This window comes from Sminthopsis crassicaudata, chromosome 3, assembly GCF_048593235.1.
Source record: "Sminthopsis crassicaudata isolate SCR6 chromosome 3, ASM4859323v1, whole genome shotgun sequence".
NCBI lineage: Eukaryota > Metazoa > Chordata > Mammalia > Dasyuromorphia > Dasyuridae > Sminthopsis > Sminthopsis crassicaudata.
This window is the reverse complement of record NC_133619.1, coordinates 36,497,097-36,518,181: the sequence shown is the minus strand read 5'-3', so window position 1 is coordinate 36,518,181 and position 21,085 is coordinate 36,497,097. Positions and strand designations below refer to the sequence as shown.

The following is a 21,085-nucleotide window of genomic DNA, read 5'->3' as shown; positions in this document are numbered from 1 at the left end:
AGGTATTTTACTCATTTAGTTATAAGGTATAGCTAGATGAGACACAGGCAAAAGTCTGCCTCAGTTTTTTCATCTGTAAAATGAGCTGGAAAAGGAAATGACAAAGCACTCTGGAAAAGCCCCAAATGAGGGTCCAACTGAAAAGGATTGAACAACTACAAAGCATTATTCATACATTTTATGCTCCAAATTATTTTACTGTGCTTTTCCTCATAAAAATGTGAGCTCCTCTGAAGGTAAGGAGCATCTTTTTTGCTTTTGTTTGGTTTCTTGACGCATAAGAACAACACTGAACATTTTTATAGCATTTTAAGATTTGTAAAGTATTTTAATCATCTTAACTTATTTGACTACTGTCAGTTCTTAAGTTTTTGGTGATCCTGAGGCAGTCAGACCCAGAAGTGACTTCTCAACTATTTATTACCACAGAGTAATCTGGTGAGGGTGCCATGTCCCTTCCCCCTTAACCTTGAGCTGAAAATATTCTTCACCAAGTACAAAGTGGTCCCTTGTGGTCACCTAACTTTCCACAAGAGTTTAGGTTTCCATGGTGATGCATCAGGTTGCTGAAGCAGAGACACAGGTGATAGAGAAGCAGCTTTTAATTAGCGAATAATTGGCTACAAGCTTTATGTCTCCAGAAATGACCATTCTCTTTTGAACATCTTTAAAAATGTCCAATTGGGATGAAGCAAGGACCTGTGGCATCCCAAGGGCCAGGCAGGAAGTTCATAATTCTCAGGGAGACCAAGAAACCCCAAATAGTAGGAAACCAAAAGAACTGGGAGAGGCTGTAGGAGCTTGTGATGGCTGCTTCGGAGACTGCTTCTGATGGCTTCCTCAGGGACCGCACTTCCGTTCAGTCTTCAACTTCACCCTCCCTTGCTCCCTTGGAGGCCAAGTGAGAGGAGTCCATTTTGCCCAGCCCCCTGGCCTCATGCAGCCGTTCAACGTCCCTGTTCAGATCACACTTCAGGGCAGCCGGAGGCGCCAGGGAAGGTAAGTGACACGAGATTCTCTCCCGGTATGGAAGGGCATTTAACTGAACAAGATCTGAGAATGAGAGGAAGGACTCACTGTATTAACTTCAGTTTTTCTCATTCTTTCTTTCTTATGTGGGATAGAAGGGGAAAGAAAGGAGGAAAAGTTGTGGTGTTCCACCTAGGGGCTGGAGTTTCAGTACCTAGGATTTTAGAAATTATTTTGAATTTACTTTGGGTAATTTCTGTGATTCCTTTTCTATTTAGAAATTGTTTTTCCCACAGTAAAGATCCTTGAGGGCAGAAACTACTTCATCTTGCCTTTTATCCCTAGTCCTTGCATTATGTTTTGAACATAGTAGGTTTTTCGAATGTGTGTTGATCAATTTTTATATAATAATATGTGTTTGTAATTATTTATGTTTTTGTGTGATTTCCTCCTGAAGATTTAAGTCTCCTGAAGTCAGGGACTATTTTATTGTTGACTCTGCATTCCCAGCTCTTACCACCATATTTGCCCCCAATAGCATGGATACTTAAAATGTTTATTGAATTCAATTAAACCAAGACTTCTTTCATCTGCTGCTGAGAACCTTGAGACATAGTCTGTCCTGGCACTTTGTACTCTCTTGGCCAATAATGGGGCTCACTGGAAAGGAGAAGAAGAATTGGGAGGATGGAAACGGCAGATGTTGGGCAGGGGCATGAAATGGATACAAACTTTGGCTCCTGGGATGTAACATTCTAATACTCACTTCACCTAAAAATTTATAAGATTTGCTCATTGTATCAATGTGTCAAGACCAAAGATGGAACTAGGATGGAGTCCCATCACAACCTGGAAGAACATTGAATTTGAATACAGAACTTCTAGGTTCAAATCCCAGCTCTAGAATTTGCCAACCATATAACCCTAGGCAAGTTATAACTTTTCAGGGCCTTAAGATTTTAGGTATAAAATGAAAGGCTTAAAATAGGAAGTATCTCATAAATAATATTCCTTGGATAGATGCATTAAGATTGACAAACCATTTTACATAAATTCATTCGATTTTTATGACAATCCTGTGAGATATATAGTGAAGGTATTATTATTATTCTCTTTTTTTTACAGATGAGGAAACTGAGGCTCAGAAAAATTCAGTTATTTGCCCAGGCTAACACAGCTTGGAAGTGGTGGGGGCAAAAGGATGCTTCCCCTCTTGTGACCGGCAGAGAGGAAGTGATGAATAAGATTCTGAAGCTCTTAGCTACCTCCCCAGTGTCACTTCCTTTATCCTTTAAATACAGACATAGATATATAGGAGTCGGGGAAGATAAAACTAGAGTTCAGTCAAGGGGGAGGAGGATGCAAGGCAAAGGGAAATTGGGGAAAAGGATAAGTAGAGGAAGGAGGAACCAGAGGCAGGACAGGGGAAGGAGTAAAAACAAATTCTAGAAAATAAGTGATCCTTATTGCTAGATATCATGAACTCTATTACACTTGGACATTAGAAGTTTTTGTAAAAAACAACAGGGAAGGGAAACAAGCCTGTTATTTTGCTCCCAGTTCTGATGGATGCTCTCAATATAATTAGTTGTAAGCTTGCCCCCAAAGCAAATGCTCTCCCATTCTCACTCCCCAAATGACTAATTAATCCACAACCCAGTTTTCCCATTCAGTTTGATGAATTGTGCTGCACTTTCCGAAGTTTGTTTAATAATTTCTTTCTAAACTAAGAAAACAAATGTGCAGAAATGATGAGTTGAGAAAGTCTCCGATGCCTTATAAACAATTAAAAAGGAAATATTATTAATTCAGTAGAGCATTTGTTTAGAAGTTCCCCTCTCCCACAGGGAGCTCAATGAAGAAATGATCACATTTTGGAGAAGTTCCGGATCTTTGTAAGACAAGTGAATGAAGTTAGGTCAACCAATGTTTATTAAACACTTGTTCTGTGCCAGGACTGTACTAAGCACTGACATTATGAGCACAAAAAGAAAGACATTTCCTGCTTCAAGGAGCTTACATTCTAATGGGGAAAGAGAACATAAAAAAGCCAAAAGGGGCAGGGAGAAAGTATGGGAAAATTCTCTTGTGCAAGGAAGAGTAAATACAGGATGACCTGGGCAGTTTAAAAAAAAATAAAGGTCAGACTAACCTCAATCTATCAAAAGAAGGGGTCAGAGTGATGGAGTGAATTTTCAGGGAAATAAGGCTGTCGTGGCAAGTAGGGCAAGTTCAGACGGTCAGTCAGGAGCAGACCTCTGAGAGGGATTTGTTCTTATTCTGTCTAATAATATCAAGCTTCAGGGTCCTATGAGAAGTATATCTACATCTTGAAGGACCCGGTTAAGATAAATAAGTTAGACAACTCGATTAAAATTTGTATTCATTCCATTACTTGCCCTGTTATAATGGAGGTTCCTTTGGGGTACGGCTTAGACTAGATCACCACCGAAGTCATTTTCTATTCTCAGATTTTGTGTTTCTGTGAAATTGAAAGCCATCTGGTTAGTCCCAATAACCATCTGGGACTCTCAGGTCTGGAATGGAAAATACAATCTGATCTGCTTTTTTGTTATGGGATCCCTTCTCTGTAGGCTTCCTTATATTCCTGATAGATTCTCTTTGAGAGGCAGTGAGTGGGGTGTGGTGTAGAGAATGTTGGATTGGAGTCACAGGAGCTGAGTTCAAATCCCACTTCTGCCACTTACTGTCTGTGTGACTTTTGGCAAGTGACAACCTTCATTTCTTTTTTTTTCTTTTTTTCCCCTGAGACAATTGGGGTTAAATGACTTGCCCAGGGTCACCCAGCTAGGAAGAGTTAAGTCTTGTCTGAGACTACATTTGAACTCTGGATCTCCTGACTTCAGGGCTGGTGCTCTATCTATTGTACCACCTAGCGGCCCCCAAACCTTAGCTTTCTTTTCTCTAAACTGAGGTAGTTTGATTTGGTGGCCTTGAAAGTCTCTTCTAATTCTAGACTTAGGATCCTATGATGATAGAGATAGCAAGTTCCAATTCTTCAGGGAGGCAGAGATGTAACCCACTGGGTGATCAGAGCTTTGATCCAGGATGATGACTTGATGGTGGTGGTGATACAATCACCTTTACACTGTGAGGCTGATGGAGGACTATAGAACATGGAGGTCTGCTGTGACCTTCTCAGGTCAGGATTTGGGATAGGAAGTACTCCCTTCTTCTCATCTGGCCTGAGTATCACCTTCTCCCTCAGGTGTCCTGTTACTATACCACATCCTTCCCAATTTGGGTTAGATCAGTGGTGACAATGACATTGATCAGTCTTGAGGAGTGTCCCATCTTCCTCTTCTTTATTTGCCCTAGTTTCTGACAGAATTCCCAGTTACATATCTGTAAGTAAGAGTTGTCAAGCTCAGAGAAAATTAAAGACAACATATTCTTTAGAAGTTTTGTCTGTGGATTAATCAAAAAGCATTAAGTACCTATAATATGTTAGACATTGACGATGGAAAGATGAAAGAAAAATAGTTCCTGTTCTCCTGAAGTTTACAATCTCCCTACGGCAGACATGTCTACATATGGACAGACACAAATTAGATACAGAGTGATTGGGAAAGTACTAGCAACTGAGGGAAGGGATCTGTCAAAAGAACATAAAAATATTCTTCCTCAGTCATTCTGATCTATGACCACTGAATCCAGATGGCTCTGGAGGAGAAAGTGAGGCAGGTGACCTTGCCCAGTCTGCCCTCACTTAAATCACTCACTTGCAAGTCATGGCGTCACCCCCTGGATGCCATGGTCTTCTTTGAGAATGAAGACCAAACACCAATTCTTCCCCTGTCTCACTCCAGAGAGTAAGCTATCATCTTTATGTCATGGTCTCCCTGGAACTCTCCTATGACTTTACAGTTTGTTTTGTAGGTCTCCAATGAGAGGTGGTTCCAAATTTCAAGTGTTACTAGCTCTCCCCGAAGAGTTAAGGGGCTAGAGATCTGACTATTCCTCAAAAGGCCTTTAGTTTAACATTTTAGAAAGGGGAACGTGATATCATAATAACTTCCCAAATGAGGTTATAAATCCTGCTGGTACCAGCATATGCCCTGAAAAAATGCTAAGAATCCCAGCAGGACCTTATTAGGAGATAATTCCTCCCAGAATTCTTTTTGGATGCTGAAGAACAGCCCCTGGAAGGCCTTGGCTTAATTCTGGAGCTGTCCACAGTACCAGAAGTCACCTCTGAAGCACATAATATCTTGACAAAAGGTCTCCTACTTTCAAATCTGGGACTTAAATCCAGAACTTTAGACTGGCCTCCTCACAGTTACTTCCTTCTCAGATCTATTCAGAGAGCGTTAATATTGGAATTTTGTTTTCTTCTTCTCTCTCTGTCCATTCTGCCCAGGTGAGATTAAGGAGAAAAACAAGGGAACTTTCAGATCTCAAAATTAGCTCACTGGCATGTGAGAAATAGATTGCCATGGATCCTGCCGACTTCTGAATCAGGGTTTCTTAGGTGGCCCCTTGGGGCTTTGCTGGGGTTGCCTGTGTTCCCTCAGGTAGTCTTTAGAGCCAATGGGTCTTGCCAAGGGAAGAAAAGGGAGAACACTAGAGGGAATATAGTAGAGGAAAAAGTGAAAGTGAGGTTGTTGTGGGGGCACAATGGGGAGTAACCTGATGTTTATCCTCTGTAAATATTCTATCCCAAGAGTTTCTGTCTCAGGAGCAGGGGGAGCCTAAAGTATACGGAAAGTACACTCATATGGCATGTGATGTTGTGAAAGGATGTTTGGGAGTGAGCATTGGAGAGAGGGAGGATCTGGCTTCTTACCACTAACACTTGCCACCTGGATTATCTGGGGCAATTCAGCCCTTGTAAAAAGGAGTGGCTTGGTCCATGCAGCCTGTTAGGTCTGCACATTGAAGCTCTAACATCATGGTCCCTACAAACTTCAGAAGCAGAACCTTAGCCTCTCCATCTCCCTCTGTCTGCTGACACTTGGGTTGTAAACTCTAGATTTCCTTCCAAATTTGGGTTTCTCTTTTAAAAGTTATTTTCTTTTTAATTTATAGAATAAAACAAGCATTCCTATAACAGTATAATAAAAAAGATAATTGCATGTGAAATTGTAGATCTACTGTGTACAACTTGCTATTCCTTTTAAATATACAACAGTTATCATGTAAAATTTTTTTCTTTTGTTTTCCTGAGTCAATTGGGGTTAAGAGACTTTCCCAGGGTCACGCAGCCAGGAAGTATTGTGTCTGAGGCTAGATTTGAACTCAGGTCCTCCTGACTTTAGGGCTGGTGCTCTATCCACTACACCAACTAGCTGCCCCTATTCCTTCTTTTTCTAGATGCAGACATCATCTTTCTGCATATCTCATTTATACTTAATTTGGGCATTTATAATAACCAGAATAGCCCTATTCACTCAAAGCTGTTCTTAAAACAATATTGCTGTTACTTTACAGTGTTCTCTTGGTTCTGCTCATTTCACTCTATTGTTTTATACCAGTCTTTTTATGATTTTCTAAAATAAGCGAGCTTGGGGGCAGCTAGATAGTGCAGTAGATAGAATATTAGCTCTGGTATCAGGAAGAGCTGAGTTCAAATCTGACCTCAGATACTTAATACTTACTAGCTCTGTGACACTGAGAAAGTCAGTTAACTACTTAAAAAAATAAGATTATTGAGCACATCCTTTCTTATTGCACAGTAATATTCCATCACAAATATAAGTTGTTTAGCCATCTTTCAATAGAGGGACATCCCTGCAATTTTCAGTTCTTTGACACCACAAAGATAGTTCCTATAAACATTTTAGAGCATATAAATTCTTTTCCTTTTTCCCTAATCATCTTTGGAAATAGATCTAGAAGTGGCCTTGTTGGGTCAACAAGTAAAGGAGCAGATTGCTCTTGAAAATGGCTGATCCATTCACAAAACAAACAACAATGAATTAGTGCATTTTGAGAGAAGAATGTCCTTTTGAAAATGAGTTTATAAAAGGCGTATCATTTGTTAGTCATGTGCACTGATGTGGAATTAGTGTAGTCGTTGGGAGGAATTTTTGAATCTTGATTTTCCTTTTATCCATTTTTATAATGTAGTTCTCAGGACCATTCCTTCTGCAAGTTTTGGTTAACTAAAAGCTGTCTTCTCTAATATTAAGCCAACCAAAATATGACTTCTGGAATAATAAGGTTAAGGATAGAATGTTTGCCATTCTTTTGGTAAAAACCAAAGGGGAATTCGAGCTCCCCAAAGTGACTTAGTTATTTGTTAGCTTCCCTAGCTAATTGTGTAAGGAAGGATTTCCCTGACACCAGTTTTCTTGTTTGTCTTAGTGACATGTAAATCTTCCCCTCAATCAGCCAATTGTGTGTGAACCTTCTAAATGTAGTTTAATCTGCAACCTCTTAGTTTACCAATGGAGTCTATTAAAGTAGATTTATTTCCCTAGAGGATGTAGGAGATTATGAATTTGCTTAACTGAGTTTGTTCAATTTTTATGACATTGAAGAGAGCATGGAATTATGAATCTGTCTTTTAGCTAACCTTTAGGATCTAGAGTAATGTACAAGATTTCAATAGATTATACATGTTCATATATTAGTATGTACAAAGTCAATTAATCAACATGTATTTGTGAAGTACCTACTGTGCGCCAAGTACAATGATAGGTGGTAAAAATACAAATACAATCTGTAAGAAATGACCAGCAGGAGGAATACAGAGAGGCTTGGAGAGACTTACATCAACTGATGCTGAGTGAAATGAGCAGAACTAAGGGATCATTATACACTTCAACAATGATACTGTATGAGGATGTATGCTGATGGAAGTGGATATCTTCAACATAGAGAAAAGCTAATCCAATTCCAATTGATCAATGATGGACAGAATCAGCCATACCCAGAAAAGGAACACTGGGAAATGAGTATAAACTGTGAGCATTTTTTTTGTTTGTTTGTTTTTCTTCCCAGATTATTTTTACCTTCTGAATCCAATTCTTCCTTTGCAACAACAACAACAAAATTCGGTTCTGCACATATATATTGTACCTAGGATATACTATAAGATATTTAATATGTATGGGAATGCCTGCCATCTAGGGGAGGGGGTGGAGGGAAAGAGGGGAAAAATTTGGAACAGAAGGGAGTACAAGGGATAATGTTGTAAAAAAAAATTACCTATGCATAAGTACTGTCAAATAATGTTATAATTATAAAATTAATTTTAAAAATACAAATACAAAATAGACACAAAGAAAAATTTTCAAGGAAGCTAGACTGGACACTTACATCTGTAGATTCTTTCTTTCTTTCTTTCTTTCTTTCTTTCTTTCTTTCTTTCTTTCTTTCTTTCTTTCTTTCTTTCTTTCTTTCTTTCTTTCTTTCTTTCTTTCTTTCTTTCTTTCTTTCTTTCTTTCTTTCTTTCTTTCTTTCTTTCTTTCTTTCTTTCTTTCTTTCTTTCTTTCTTTCCTTCTTTCCTGAGGCAATTGGGTTAACTGACTTGCCCAGGGTCACACAGCTAGAAATGTTAAGTGTCTGAGGTCAGATTTGAATTCAAGTCCTCCTGACTTCAGGGCTGGTGTTCTATCCACTGCACCACCTAGTTGCCCCTCTGTAGATGTTTTCTTTTCCCTCTCAGTAATATTTTATTTTTTCCAATTATATGTAATTTCCATATAAGCATGTTGTTAAAGAAAAATCAGCACAAAAGGGAAAAACCATGAGAAAGAAAAAGCAAACTAACAAAAAAGGTGAAAATAGCATGCTTCCACCCTCATTCAAGCTCCATTGCTCTCTCTATCTGGATGTGGATAGCATTTTCCATCCCAATACTTTTGGAATTGCCTTGAATCACCTCATTATTGAAAAGAACCAAATCCATCACAACTGATCTTCACATGATCTTATTACTGGTTACAATGTTCTCTGGGTTCTGCTCACTTCACTTAGCATCAGTCCAGGCTTTTCTGAAATCATCCTGCTCATCGTTTCTTATAGAACAATAACATTCCATTACATTATGTAGCATTACTTATATATGTTAGTATTTTCAAAACACATGCAAAAATAGAAACAAGGTGATGGGTTCAGAGGAGGGAGGAGTGTGTTAGTAGCTGAGAATACAATGAAAAGCTTCCTGAAGAAAGTCCTGAAGAAAATTGGGATTCTGGGAGATGGATCCTTTGAAATCGTCTCGTCAAACTACTTCATTTTACACATTGAGATATAATTGTTAAATGACTTAAGTAATAAGATGAAAGATCTGGGATTTGAACTAGACTCTTTGACTTTATATGCAGTGCTCTTCCTCTGTGCCACATTTAACAATCAGATGAGTTTATTTTTTGAAAGGGACAAAAATGCATTCATTAAAAAATTTTTCTGATGAAAACTTTTGATTAATTTGGACCAGTTCCCCGCCCCCATTAGTCTGAATTAGTGTAGATTTACTTTATTTTCATTTATAATCTTATCTGGGAATGACACCAAATGGGAATTTTTTTCTTTTGGGGAGCTGGTGAATTTTTTTTTTTGTACTTTTTATACTTATACGGGACTATAGTGAGAATTTTGAAATAATATATTTGTAATGAATCTTGTCAAAGGTCAGCCTTCTCTACTTCTGATGGGAGGAAAAACAAAGACTGTGGTGATGGAAAATCAATCCAAGATGTGCCAAAAAAGCTCCCCTCCACTGCAGGAGAAGATCGAGCTATTCTCTTGGGCTTTGCAATGATGGGTTTCTCTGTCCTTATGTTTTTTCTGCTCGGAGTCACCATTCTAAAACCTTTCATGCTCAGGTAAGGAACAAATAGCCAAAAGAAATGCTAATTTTATGCAACACTGCTCATGGGCTAGACAAACTCAATAGGAGCCAAATATGAGTTATGGCAGATAATTTTGCTAATAGCAAAAAAGCTTCCAGGTTTTATGAAAAAAGGCCTAGTGTCCAATGAAGTGAAGTTATACTATACTCTGTTCAGTACTTGGATAACCCACATCTGGCATATGGTGTTTAGGAATCACATTTTATTTTATTTAAAATTTTTATACATAATTGAACTCTGGTGTCAATACTGTTTTAATTACATTAATGTTCATTACATAACCTGAAACCACATTCATTCTTTTTTTTTTTTTTTTTTCCTTTTTTGGTAAGGCAATCAGGGTTAAATGACTTGCCCAAAGTCACACACCTATTAAAAGTCAAATGAGTCTAGATTTGAACTCAGATCTTTCTGACTCCAGGGCCAGTGTTCTATCCACTGTACTACCTACCATCCTCCTCTCCCCACTCCACATGAATCCTGTCTTAGATCAGACATAGACAAGTGGAACATATACAAAAGACCATAAATAGAGGGATGATTCCTTATAATAATAGCTAGCATTTATATAGTGACTTAAAATTTGCAGAGTACTTTACAGATGCTATTTCAATGGATCTTTGCAATAACTGCATGAGAAAAGTGCTTTTCTTATCTGAGGAAACTGAGGCTGAGAGCAGTTATGTGATCTGCCCAGGGACAGTCAGTGAATATCTGAAGCAGGATTTGAATTCAGCTCTTCCTGACCCTAAGTACAGCATTATTCAGCCAGACTATGGAGACTATTTCCTTCTTCAGGGTGTTGTTAGTTTTGTGTCTGATTCTTTTTTTTTTTTCAGCAAAATAACTGTATGGACATGTATACATAAATTGTATTTAAAATATATTTTAACCTATTTAACATGTATTAATTAAACTGCCATCTGGGGAAGGGACGGGAAGAAGGAGGGGAAAAATTGGAACAAAAGGTTTGGCAATTGTCAATGCTGAAAAATTAACTCATGCATATATCTTGTAAATAAAAAGCTATAATAATAATAAAAAAGTTAGTTTTGTTATTTGAAAAATGGGGGAATTGGATTACCTGGCCTCTGAGGCCCCTTCCACATTAGATACGTGATCTTGTGATCATACTGGGTCAAAATCTGCCGATTGGCTAATCTGAGTTCGGAGAAAATAACAGACCCTCTAAACCATGCACATTTTCAGTGACCTATAGTCATAGAATGCTAGTTTTAGAAGGGTCTCTGACCTTATTTAGTACAACCCCAACATTTAATTAAATAATAGCCTTTTGTTTTCAAAATACATGCAAAGATAGTTTTTGACATTCACCCTTTCACAACCTTGTGTTCCTAATCCAATATAGATTAAACATGTGTAATTCTTCTATACATATTTCCACATTTATTATGCTACACGGGAAAAGTCAGATCAAAAAGGAAAAAAAATGAGAAAGAAAAAAAAATCAAGCAAGCAACAACAAAAAAGGTGAAAATACTATGTTGTGATCCATATTCAGTCCCCATGGTCCTCTCTCTCTGGATACAAATGGCTCTCTCCATCATAAGTCTCTTGGGATGGTTTTGAATCACTTCATTGTTGAAAAGAGCCAAGTCTGTCAGAATTGATAGTCATATAATCTTGTTATTGTGTACGGTGTTCTCTTGGTCCTACTTGCCTCACTTAAAATCAATTCATGTGAGTCCCTCCAGCCTCTCTGAAATCATCCTGTTGGTCATTTCTTACAGAACAATAATATTCCATAATATTCATATATCACAATTTATTTAGCAATCTCCAATTGATGCGTATCCATTCAGATCCCAGTTTCTGGCCACTACAAAAGGGGCTGCTACAAGCGTTTTTGCATGTAAAGGTCCCTTTCCCTTCTTTAAAATCTCTTTGGGATATAAGCCCAGTAGAGACACTGCTGGATCAAAGGGAATGGACAGTTTGAGAGCCCTTTAAGCATAGTGTTCTCCAGAATGACAACCCCAATATTTGATAGTTAAAGAAACAAATCCAGTGAGAGAAAGTCATCCCTCCAAGGTCACACAATGAGTTAGGCCTTCTGGAGACAACACCCTGTCCTGTTTGTGCCCAACCTATTGAATGTTAACAGGAACAATTTCTAAGTCATTGAAGGAGTCTGATATTGGTGGGAATTTCTGAGTGATTTGGTCCTTCTCAAATCAAATTTATTGTCCGAAATAATATAAGCAGGAAATCTCAAGTTTCTTTAAAGAGATTGCCTAACAGTTTAATGTTTTAAGAGATTTAATGAGCCAAGGAGGTATTTGCCACTGAACAAGGAGGGTAAACGTATTTCAGAGCCCAGATCTATAACATCATAGAGCAGCCTGTTCTTTTTAGTGATGGTGAAATAGTATTGCACCCCCTTTCTCCTGACTTAATTCTTTCCTTGATGCTGTGTTTCAATAATTCTGTCCCCTGAAATTTATCAGACTGAAATGGTGCATTATTCAAGAAGGAATCTGTAGTCACTTTGACATTTCACGAGACATTGTGGAGATAATGGATGCTAAAGATGTTCCCATTGGCACTGTGGAAATGAATTTGGTGATCATCCATTCTATCCACACTTACTGAATTATTATACCAATTACTGCTATTTTGCCCATGAATTCTATTTGATTACTTGAAATCAGAGTCCCATTTATAGGCCTCATAAGTTCACACATAATTAAATATGAAATTCAGATGATTAAAGTTTTAAGTAATCGAGTATTTTAAAGTCATTATAAAATTACAAAAACAAAGCCAGACGAATGGGAGCAAAATAAATATTTCTGCTCAGAGTATAGTGAGTAACTGGGTGATGACAGAGAATAGGACCACAGATTTAGAGCAGAAAGGCATTTAAGAGATTTTCTGGTCTAACTGTTCTTTTTTACATGGAGAAGTAGGCCTAGAGAGACAAAATGACTTTGATCCAGTTGACCTAGCAAAGTAGCAGAGCTGGGAGCTAAACACAGCTCTTATCACTACAAAATCAGTCTTCTTTCCAATGTCCAGCACTGTCATGCTTTGCTTATTTAAATATTTCTGGACTTTAGAATTAATTCTGTGGCCATACTCCATCTAATGAGTGCTGTTGCTCTTAGAATTTTAGGTACCATTTTGGACTGTCTTCCTGGTATATCACTGCTACATATCCATGGGTAATTTTCAACATTGACCCTTGTAAAACCTTCTGTCCCAAATTTTCCCCTTCTTCCCCCAAACTCTCCCCTGGATGGCAGGGAGTTTAATACATGTTAAATATGTTACAATATATGTTAAATCCAATATACGTATACATATTCATACAGTTATCTTGCTGCACAAGAAAAATCAGATCAAGAAGGAAAAAAAACTGAGAAAGAAAACAAAATGCAAGCGAACAACAACAGAAAGAGTGAAAATGCTATGTTGACACTTCTTGTTTTCAGCGCTCTTAGGCACAGGGCTCTGGGTTGCCTCCACCAGGGTTTGAGGGAGGTAGTAGTTGAGACTTGATGTAATTTGCTTTTCTTGGTACACACTTCTGGCTTCCTTTCAGAGTATAAAACTACTTTAGCTAGGCTGACATACCTGCTGCTGGTGGCAATTGGTCAGTGGTTAACGCTGGTGAGGACGGCAGGACCAGTCTCCATAGAGGTTGCTCTCTGGATGATGGTTGTCTCATCTAGAGCTTTTCTCCTTCATTCTCTTTCCTCTCTGCTTCTCCTTCTTTTTCTTCAACTCGATAGAATCTGATCTCAACAAATATTTAAGTACCAGACACCGGGGATACAAAGATAAAGTAAAAATTCATCCCTACCCTCAAGGACTTTCCATTCCACTAGAGAACCAGACATGGAAACAGGGAGCATGCTTGTGTGTATGCTCATTTGAGGAGAGACCTTCCCTTTGAAATTAGCTCATGAGCTGAGCATTGAAGGAAGTGAAAATTGAATGCTAGCTGTAGAGGACTTATTGGTGTAAATATATGGAGGTAGAAGATGGAATGGAAAGATTGGGAAGTGGGCTAATTTAGCTGATGTAGACTATATGAAAGATTTGGAAACATAATGGCAAGGAGCTTTTAGATGCATAGTGTAGAAGTTTGTATTTTGTCCCGAGGAAATAGGAAGGTACTGAATTTTCTTGAGCAGGAGGTCACCTCTTCTTTTGCTTTCTGCTGATGTTGTTTTGCCATCTTTCTCCTCACTGACCCAAAATCTTTTATCTGTCCTTGCTCTGGGGCACCTAATTGCTTAGAGTTTTCTATATCTATGCAGGCTCAAACCCTACCCAGCTGATCTATAGTCATCTCCCTGGCATGTTGCCAATAATACAAATTATTTATTGTATAACTAAATAGCTGACAAAGTCAGTCTCCAGCACCCGGCACACAGATGCTTAATTTTGTTCGCTTTTCACTTTTTGATCTGGAAACAGCGATCAAATGAACTCTTCCATTCTTGGAAGGTCTATCAGTCATTCAAATGATTTTCCAAACTAAAGCACGCCTCTCCCCCACTCCTCTATGTCTTTCTCTATTGAAATCTAAGTTCTCCCCTCTTCCTGCTCCCAGAACAAGGTGAGCTCCTTGAAGGCATGGAATGCCTTGCTTTTTTGTTTGGGTATTCTTAATACTTAGCATAGTGCTTGGCGCATGGTAAGTGCTTAATAAAGGCTTTTTCTTTCTTTTGTTCAAGTTACTTCTCCATCTCCTCATCCACCTTCCGGCACCTTAAAGTGTTCTTCAAAGTCCTGTATTTTGGTCCTCTAACTCTCTTCTTTGGCAACTAACCTTATGCAGATGACTCCCAAGTTTATCTCTAGTGTTGAAGTATCTTGGGAGCACCTCTAAATTCCCCAATATTCAACGGCCTATAAAAAAAATCATCATTTCTTGAATGAACCTAATTGTTTGCATGTAGCTTCCCGTTCTAGACCATGAATTCCTTTGAGAGCAGGGACCTGACAGGCAAGAGCCACGTCCATCAGAATTGATCATCATATAGTATGGTTGAAGTGTATAATGATCTCCTGCTCCTGCTCAGTTCACTCAGCATATTTCATGTAAGTTTCTCTGGGTCTTTCTGAAATCCTCCTGCTGATAATTTCTTACAGAACAATAATATTTCATAACTTTCATACACCATAATTTATTTAGCCATTCTCCAACTGATGGGCAGCCATTCAGTTTCATGGAGATTTCCTTCACTGATTCCCACTATTGGTTAACAATCTACCTTCTTAGAGTACAAAATACAGGGCACTTTTTTGACTCCTCTTATTTTGCGTGTTATTATATTGTATCACAATTATCTCTGCTTAGGTCTGATGCTCCTTCTAGAAGGTAAACTCCATGAGGATTGTGGCTCAGCAGAACTTTGTATCTGCCCCCAGTGCCTAAGAGTGGACATGTCATGTAGATGTTTGGTGAATGCTTCTTTGACTTGAAGTTGATTGTGGAAGTTTCTCATATAGCCACTACTTCAGGAAGATAATTGTGCTTCTTCACCAGGGACAAAAAGGCAGAACAATTTGCTGGTGTGTTACTAGCCCCAGAATTGTACGAGAAAGTGATGGATGTGGGGACAGAGAGAAAAGGGGCTCATTGTGGCCGTGGTGGTCCGTGATTCTTAAGAGACTTTTCTTGCAAGTTTATTTCTTGCTGATTTGACACCTATTTGGAGATGGTGACTAAAGTAATTGTCTCATACACATTTCTATCACCTGATGCCATGTGAAATTGTGCTTGCACTGACACTCGGAATCCCAAGAGACAATCAGTTGATGAGCAGAATGCTGCCAGGTATAAACTGTTGCTGTCACATCCATAATATCCTAAGAGCTCATTTGTCCTCCTCTGAGGGAATGCCCATGGCAGAGATCAAAGATTCGACTTTGTGGTGAATCAGAATTAATTTTAATGTTAAAATGCTATAAAGGAGTCTAGCATACTGCTACCCACAATTCCCTCAATGCCCCTATTTAACTCAGGCAGATGATACCAACGCTTGGTGTAGAATTCAGATGAATCCCACAAGACCTTTTCCAGCAGAAAGCCTTCTTGAACACTATTGAGCCATTCTGCGAGGGAGCTTGTGCCCTTCTGGTTCTGGTTCAAACTTTTATTGCAATAAACAGAGTTCTGTGCCAGCCCTTGAGTGCCAGTCACTCTTGTCTCTGATGATGGGTATGAATAGAACTCAGCTGAGTTTAAGAAATCAGTGGCTAGAAATCTTCTCGAGAATGTCAACATCATGTTTCCTAATCTCCAAAGGTTGACAGAATAAAGGAAATGACTAAAGATGACCTAAGCAGGCTACTTTGCCAAGTGGTAGCATGGAAAAAGTTCCAGGGTTGAAATCAAATACCCACTTTGACATTTCCTAGTCAAGTGACCAAGGTTAGGTTAATTGAAACTCTCTCACTTTGGTTTTTCCACCTTTAAATTGGGCACAGTTATTCTGCCTACTTTATGGAGCTGTACAGAAAGGGCCCCAAGGACTTTTCACTTATACTTCCTGTGGACTTAATAGTTAAACGCTATTCAAATATCATTTCTGACACTGACAGGCTGTGTGATCGTGGGCAAATCACTAAACCTGTGAGCCTCAGTTTTCTAATCTATAAAACAGGGATAATATTTCTGTAACACTGGTAGGTAGTGGATCTATTTTTACCCTGCTTGCTTTTGAGGGGGAGATTTAATTAGCTTCATCTTCTTACAAGAACTAATTTACTTGTAGCCCAGGGACAACATAATGGTCCTTATTTCTACATATCTCTGCTATTTTATGGAATTTATATGAGATGAAAAATTATTAACATAATGAGTTCAAAGCCCCTAATTTGGAAAATTTGTAACACTCAAGCAGTTTGGCTTTCTGTCCTCATTTAAAATTTTAGATAGTCAAGTCTTTATTAGTGAAATTAATGAATCCCCTGAAGTAGCCACATTATTCAAATTTGCACTAAACATTTCCATTCTGCTGGAACTTGTAAAATCATAACTTCAAATAGTGCAAATTCAAATACATGCAACTTCTTCAAAGGATTGTACTAATTAGGGCCTGGCTATGTTTTTAGCTAACTTATGCCCTCTTCATATTTGATACAAAGTCAAGACAGGTAAATTAGGTAAAATAAAGTGAGCAAAGTATATTATAGTATTTGTTACTGGACAGGCATAGAGGGAATAGATTTTTTTTTTTTTAATTGGGGAAGGACCTTCCCTCATTTCTTGAGGAAGTGATGACAACTGATGGCTTTAGTCTGTTTTGTTGTTTCAGGTTGCTTTCGGGCTCAATAGCCTACTTAGAGCTCTCCCTTCTCTGCAGTATCTCAGCTCTCATTTCAGTTTCTCATGATTAATTTCTCTTTTCAGTTGTCTCTGCTCTGGCAATTCTTTCCCTAAGTGAGCCAGCTTAGCTTCTAGGTCCTGTGTGAGCCTAGGGATTCTGTGTCTACCTTGCTGCTATTGCTTTCCAGCTCTCTCTTACCCAATCCTTCCTCTTGGTTTGTCTCTTGAGCTTGGTTTACAGTCCACTACAAACAACCTCACATCATTCAAGTCTGTCTTTCCATTTAGAGATCAGGGCCGAGTGAGAATGCTTGTCTCTAGACTCCAAATCCTAGGATATCAGTCAGTTTTCAAACCATAAAGGTCGAGATTATCTATAAAATGCTTCACAAACCTCCAAACATTATAAAAATGTCACTTATTGTCATTACTGGACTAAGTTATCTTGAAAGTCCCTTCCAGTCCTAACTTCGCATAATTATTGGTTGAAGACCCATCTCACCCCTTGGCTGCTTGTCGATACCCAATATATAGTATGGTTTGGTAAACTAAAATTACATGTTAAATAAGGGAGCAATGTCTTGCCTCTTCATTGCAAAGCCAAAGATAGAGTCTATCACATGGGTTGGAAGGAAGCTCTGGGGGCAGGGACGTTTTGATTTTACATTCCCAAATCCCAAATGGTGATGTGGTTTGGTGGATATGAACCCTAGAATTAGGAAGATATAGCATGTGTTCCTGACACATACTGATTGTGTGAACTTGGGCAAGTCACTTAACCTCCCGGTGTCCCAGGCAACTAGGATCGAAAGTTACAGAACAGTTGCTGATTTGCATCAACAGAAGGCATTTCTGAAGAGGGAGTTAGGTACAAACAGGAAATCAAAGCTCCCGACTCATTCCAAGCATTCAGCACAATGCTTTGCTCATATAGTAAATGGTTAATCAATTCTTGTTGAATCAAACTGGCCCATGACTTCTCAGACTTTTGGGAATGTAAACCTCTCACTGATTTGCTCAGGGTAGTCAGGTCTTAGGGGGCAAAGGCAGAAATCAGGGTTCACAGTTTCTGTGTCCTGACTCAGCTTTGCCAAGAACGGTGGTGAGCAGAAAGAGCCTGCCAAACTCATTTGATTGACTGCATGTCAGATGCTGTCTACCAGAAGTTTGCTTCAGAGGAGAGGTAAATCATGGATATTTTTGAATTCAAGCACCCAGCGAGAAGAGGCAAACTGCACCATTATGGACACACATGTGAAGGATGAATGGCTGGATTGTTCGTTCACCTGTGGGGTTGACTGTCGGGGCCAGGGAAAGTACCCTTGTCTCCAGGTGTCCGTAAACCTCTCCCATTCGGGCCAAAAAGCTTTCCTGCACTATAATGAAGAAGCTGTTCAGATAAACCCAGAGGTAATGTATGTCCTGATGATATATTTAATGTGGATTGGGGCAGAACCTCCCCTCCTGAGGTTGAGGTCCAGAGCTCACTCTTAGGGAGCCTTTGGGAAATTATATTGTTTCCTTCTCCATGAAATGGAGACGAAAACAGATTAGAATGATCAAATAACTATAAAAAGAAAAAAGTCAAAATATGAAAGTGAGGACGAATACGATTATAAAATTATAGACATATCGGAAAGGGATCTCAAATAATGTGGTCCTTAACTCCTTTGGTAATCTGGCTAAGCCTATGGACATCATCTCAGAATCATTTAAATTAAAAGAATATATACAACTATAATGAAAATAAATTATATTAAAATCTAGTTATCAAAATATATTTTTTTTAAAATTCACAGACTCCAAGGTAAGAGCCTCTGATCCAATCTGATCCTTTAATTTTACAAATGAGGAAATTGAGGGTCAGGGAGGTTAACTGATTTGCCCAGGACTATACAGATAAATCAGATTTGAACCTCAATCCTCTGATTCTACTGTAGGAAGAGGATCTTATTTATGTGAACTTCAGGTGCTTAAAAAAAACCAAAAAAAAACAAAAAAAAACCCATCAGCTGACAGAGCCATGCCCTTCTTACCCAAGATTGTCTTCTGGAGTTGCTGCTCAGTATCAGAAAGTCAACCCTCTCAATCCTCTCATTATCCAATGTGGTATGCTTGGGAGATATTTCTGACCCGTATTTTAGTTGCTGGATACAAGACGGGTAAGTTGAGAAGTTGATAATTTCAAATAGAAAAATGAGGCAATAGAAGGGAGAAATAGCTCCAGTGGGAGTGCTATTGTGAAAGGAAGGCATAGAGAAACAACTCAAGACACCAGGTGGTGCCCTCCAAAGCTTCTTAGGAGCTGCAATAATAAAAACTGTGGAGGAAGGGGACAGAAAAAAACAATTTTTAAAAAATGGCAGCCCTGTTTAAAAAAACTGTGCTTATTTTAAAGTTTTCTTTTGATTCCGCAAGACTGCCTAACCACTGCTTTATGCTCTGGACCCTTGTCTCCACCGTGCCATGGTCATGAGACCGAGACCACAGCTGGGTTAAAGGTGTTCCAGCATTTTTTAGCTGTTGTCTTATGCCATGACCATATCTTTGTTCTCCCTTCCCCTTCCTAGTGCTTTTACACACCAAAGTGCCATCGAGACAGGAACGATCTACTCAATAGCGCTCTGGACATCAAGGAATTCTTTGATCACAAAAATGGGACCCCTTTCTCTTGCTTCTACAGCCCAGACAGCAAACCAGAGGATGTGGTCCTGATAAAAAAGTATGACCAAACGGTTATCTTCCACTGCTTGTTTTGGCCATCATTGACTCTGTTGGGCGGCATATTGATTGTGGGCATGGTAAAATTAACCCAACACTTGTCGGTGTTGTGTGAGGAGTACAACCATGTGAGGAGGGAGGATGTTGGCAACATAGCTTGCCAGAGAGAACTGCAACAATATAAATTCTGGAAGAAGGGGAGAGAGAAAGAAAGAAGTCAAAGGTTTTTAAGCTGGCAGCCCAGTTAAAAAAAAACCAACCAAACAAAAAAACATGTCTACTATTCCCTTTACATGATTTATTTAGGGGCAGCTAGGTGGTGCAGTGGTTAGAGCACCAGCCTTGAAGTCAGGAGGACCTGAGTTCAAATCTGGCCTCAGACACTTAACACTTCCTAGCTGTGTGACTCTGGGCAAGTCACTTAACCCCAATTGCCTCAGCAAAAACACCAAAAAAAAAAAAACAAAACAAAAAAAAAAAAAAACAAACACACATACATGATTTATTTAGTCACTGATTAAGTCTGCTTGCAAACTAACTCTGCAGAAGGTTATTCTGACATTATTACATGGTATTTCTCATGTGAAAAACAAAAAGGACCATGCTATTTTGTTAAATTTCTTTTAAATATTAAAATGCTAAATTTCTTTTAGCAATAAAAAATGCACCAGTTCTTTTCCCATGTCTTCTTTCCATCCTAAAGGACTAGCACAAAATCTAGATGTTTTTGGATTCTGATTTAGGCTTTAATTTGAATCTATCTATGATGTGGGAGGGAAGTGCATCACTTGTTGCCCAGAATTGTACCATCAGCGAGTCCCTTTCTCTCCATCCCCCCCCCCCCCCCCCCCGGTTTAGGCAGAAATCTAAATGTCAATTCATTCATTATAGAAAATTGAAAAGACAGTTTTCTAAATCCTACTCAGAAAGGAAAACATATCCTATATTCCAATGTTTATGTGATTTTGATTCATGTTGGCCCTTGATTACTCGTGTTAAGATGGGAGAACCTGAAAAATGCAGTGGCTAATCTGACAGCTATTTATATTAGTTACTTAATAAGCATGCCTTTTTTCTGTGTAAGTTTCCCTATATTGTCCAGTTCTAAATGTGTGACCACTGGGTCACTAGGGTCCACTAGTCTAAATTAACCATCCTATGAACTTATTACCATCATAGATCCATGAATCTAGCATTGTAAAGAACTTTAAAGGCTTCCAAAGAGAATTGTCAACCAGGAAACCTGAGCCCAAAGTAGAGGACTTGT

General features: G+C 38.7%; 1 protein-coding gene across 1 annotated transcript; it reads left to right on the top strand.

Annotated features, from left to right (window-relative positions):
- Positions 1-547: 547 nt before the first annotated feature.
- On the top strand, positions 548-20,306 carry KCNMB3 (potassium calcium-activated channel subfamily M regulatory beta subunit 3). The gene is made up of 5 exons (XM_074301952.1): positions 548-583; positions 845-999; positions 9,570-9,764; positions 18,309-18,507; positions 19,668-20,306. Exons 1-5 carry the CDS (start codon positions 548-550, stop codon positions 20,064-20,066), a joined length of 984 nt encoding a protein of 327 aa, XP_074158053.1. The 3' UTR covers positions 20,067-20,306.
- The last annotated feature ends 779 nt before the right edge of the window (positions 20,307-21,085 follow it).

What these genes read in the sequence shown, in the direction of transcription:
- KCNMB3 (XM_074301952.1), top strand. Translation starts at nt 548, where the DNA reads ATGGTGATGCATCAGGTTGCTGAAGCAGAGACACAG. An exon ending in AGCCGGAGGCGCCAGGGAAG is followed by an intron (nt 1,000 to 9,569) that starts GTAAGTGACACG and finishes ATCTTGTCAAAG; the next exon opens with GTCAGCCTTCTCTACTTCTG. An exon ending in CTGTTCAGATAAACCCAGAG is followed by an intron (nt 18,508 to 19,667) that starts GTAATGTATGTC and finishes TCCCCTTCCTAG; the next exon opens with TGCTTTTACACACCAAAGTG.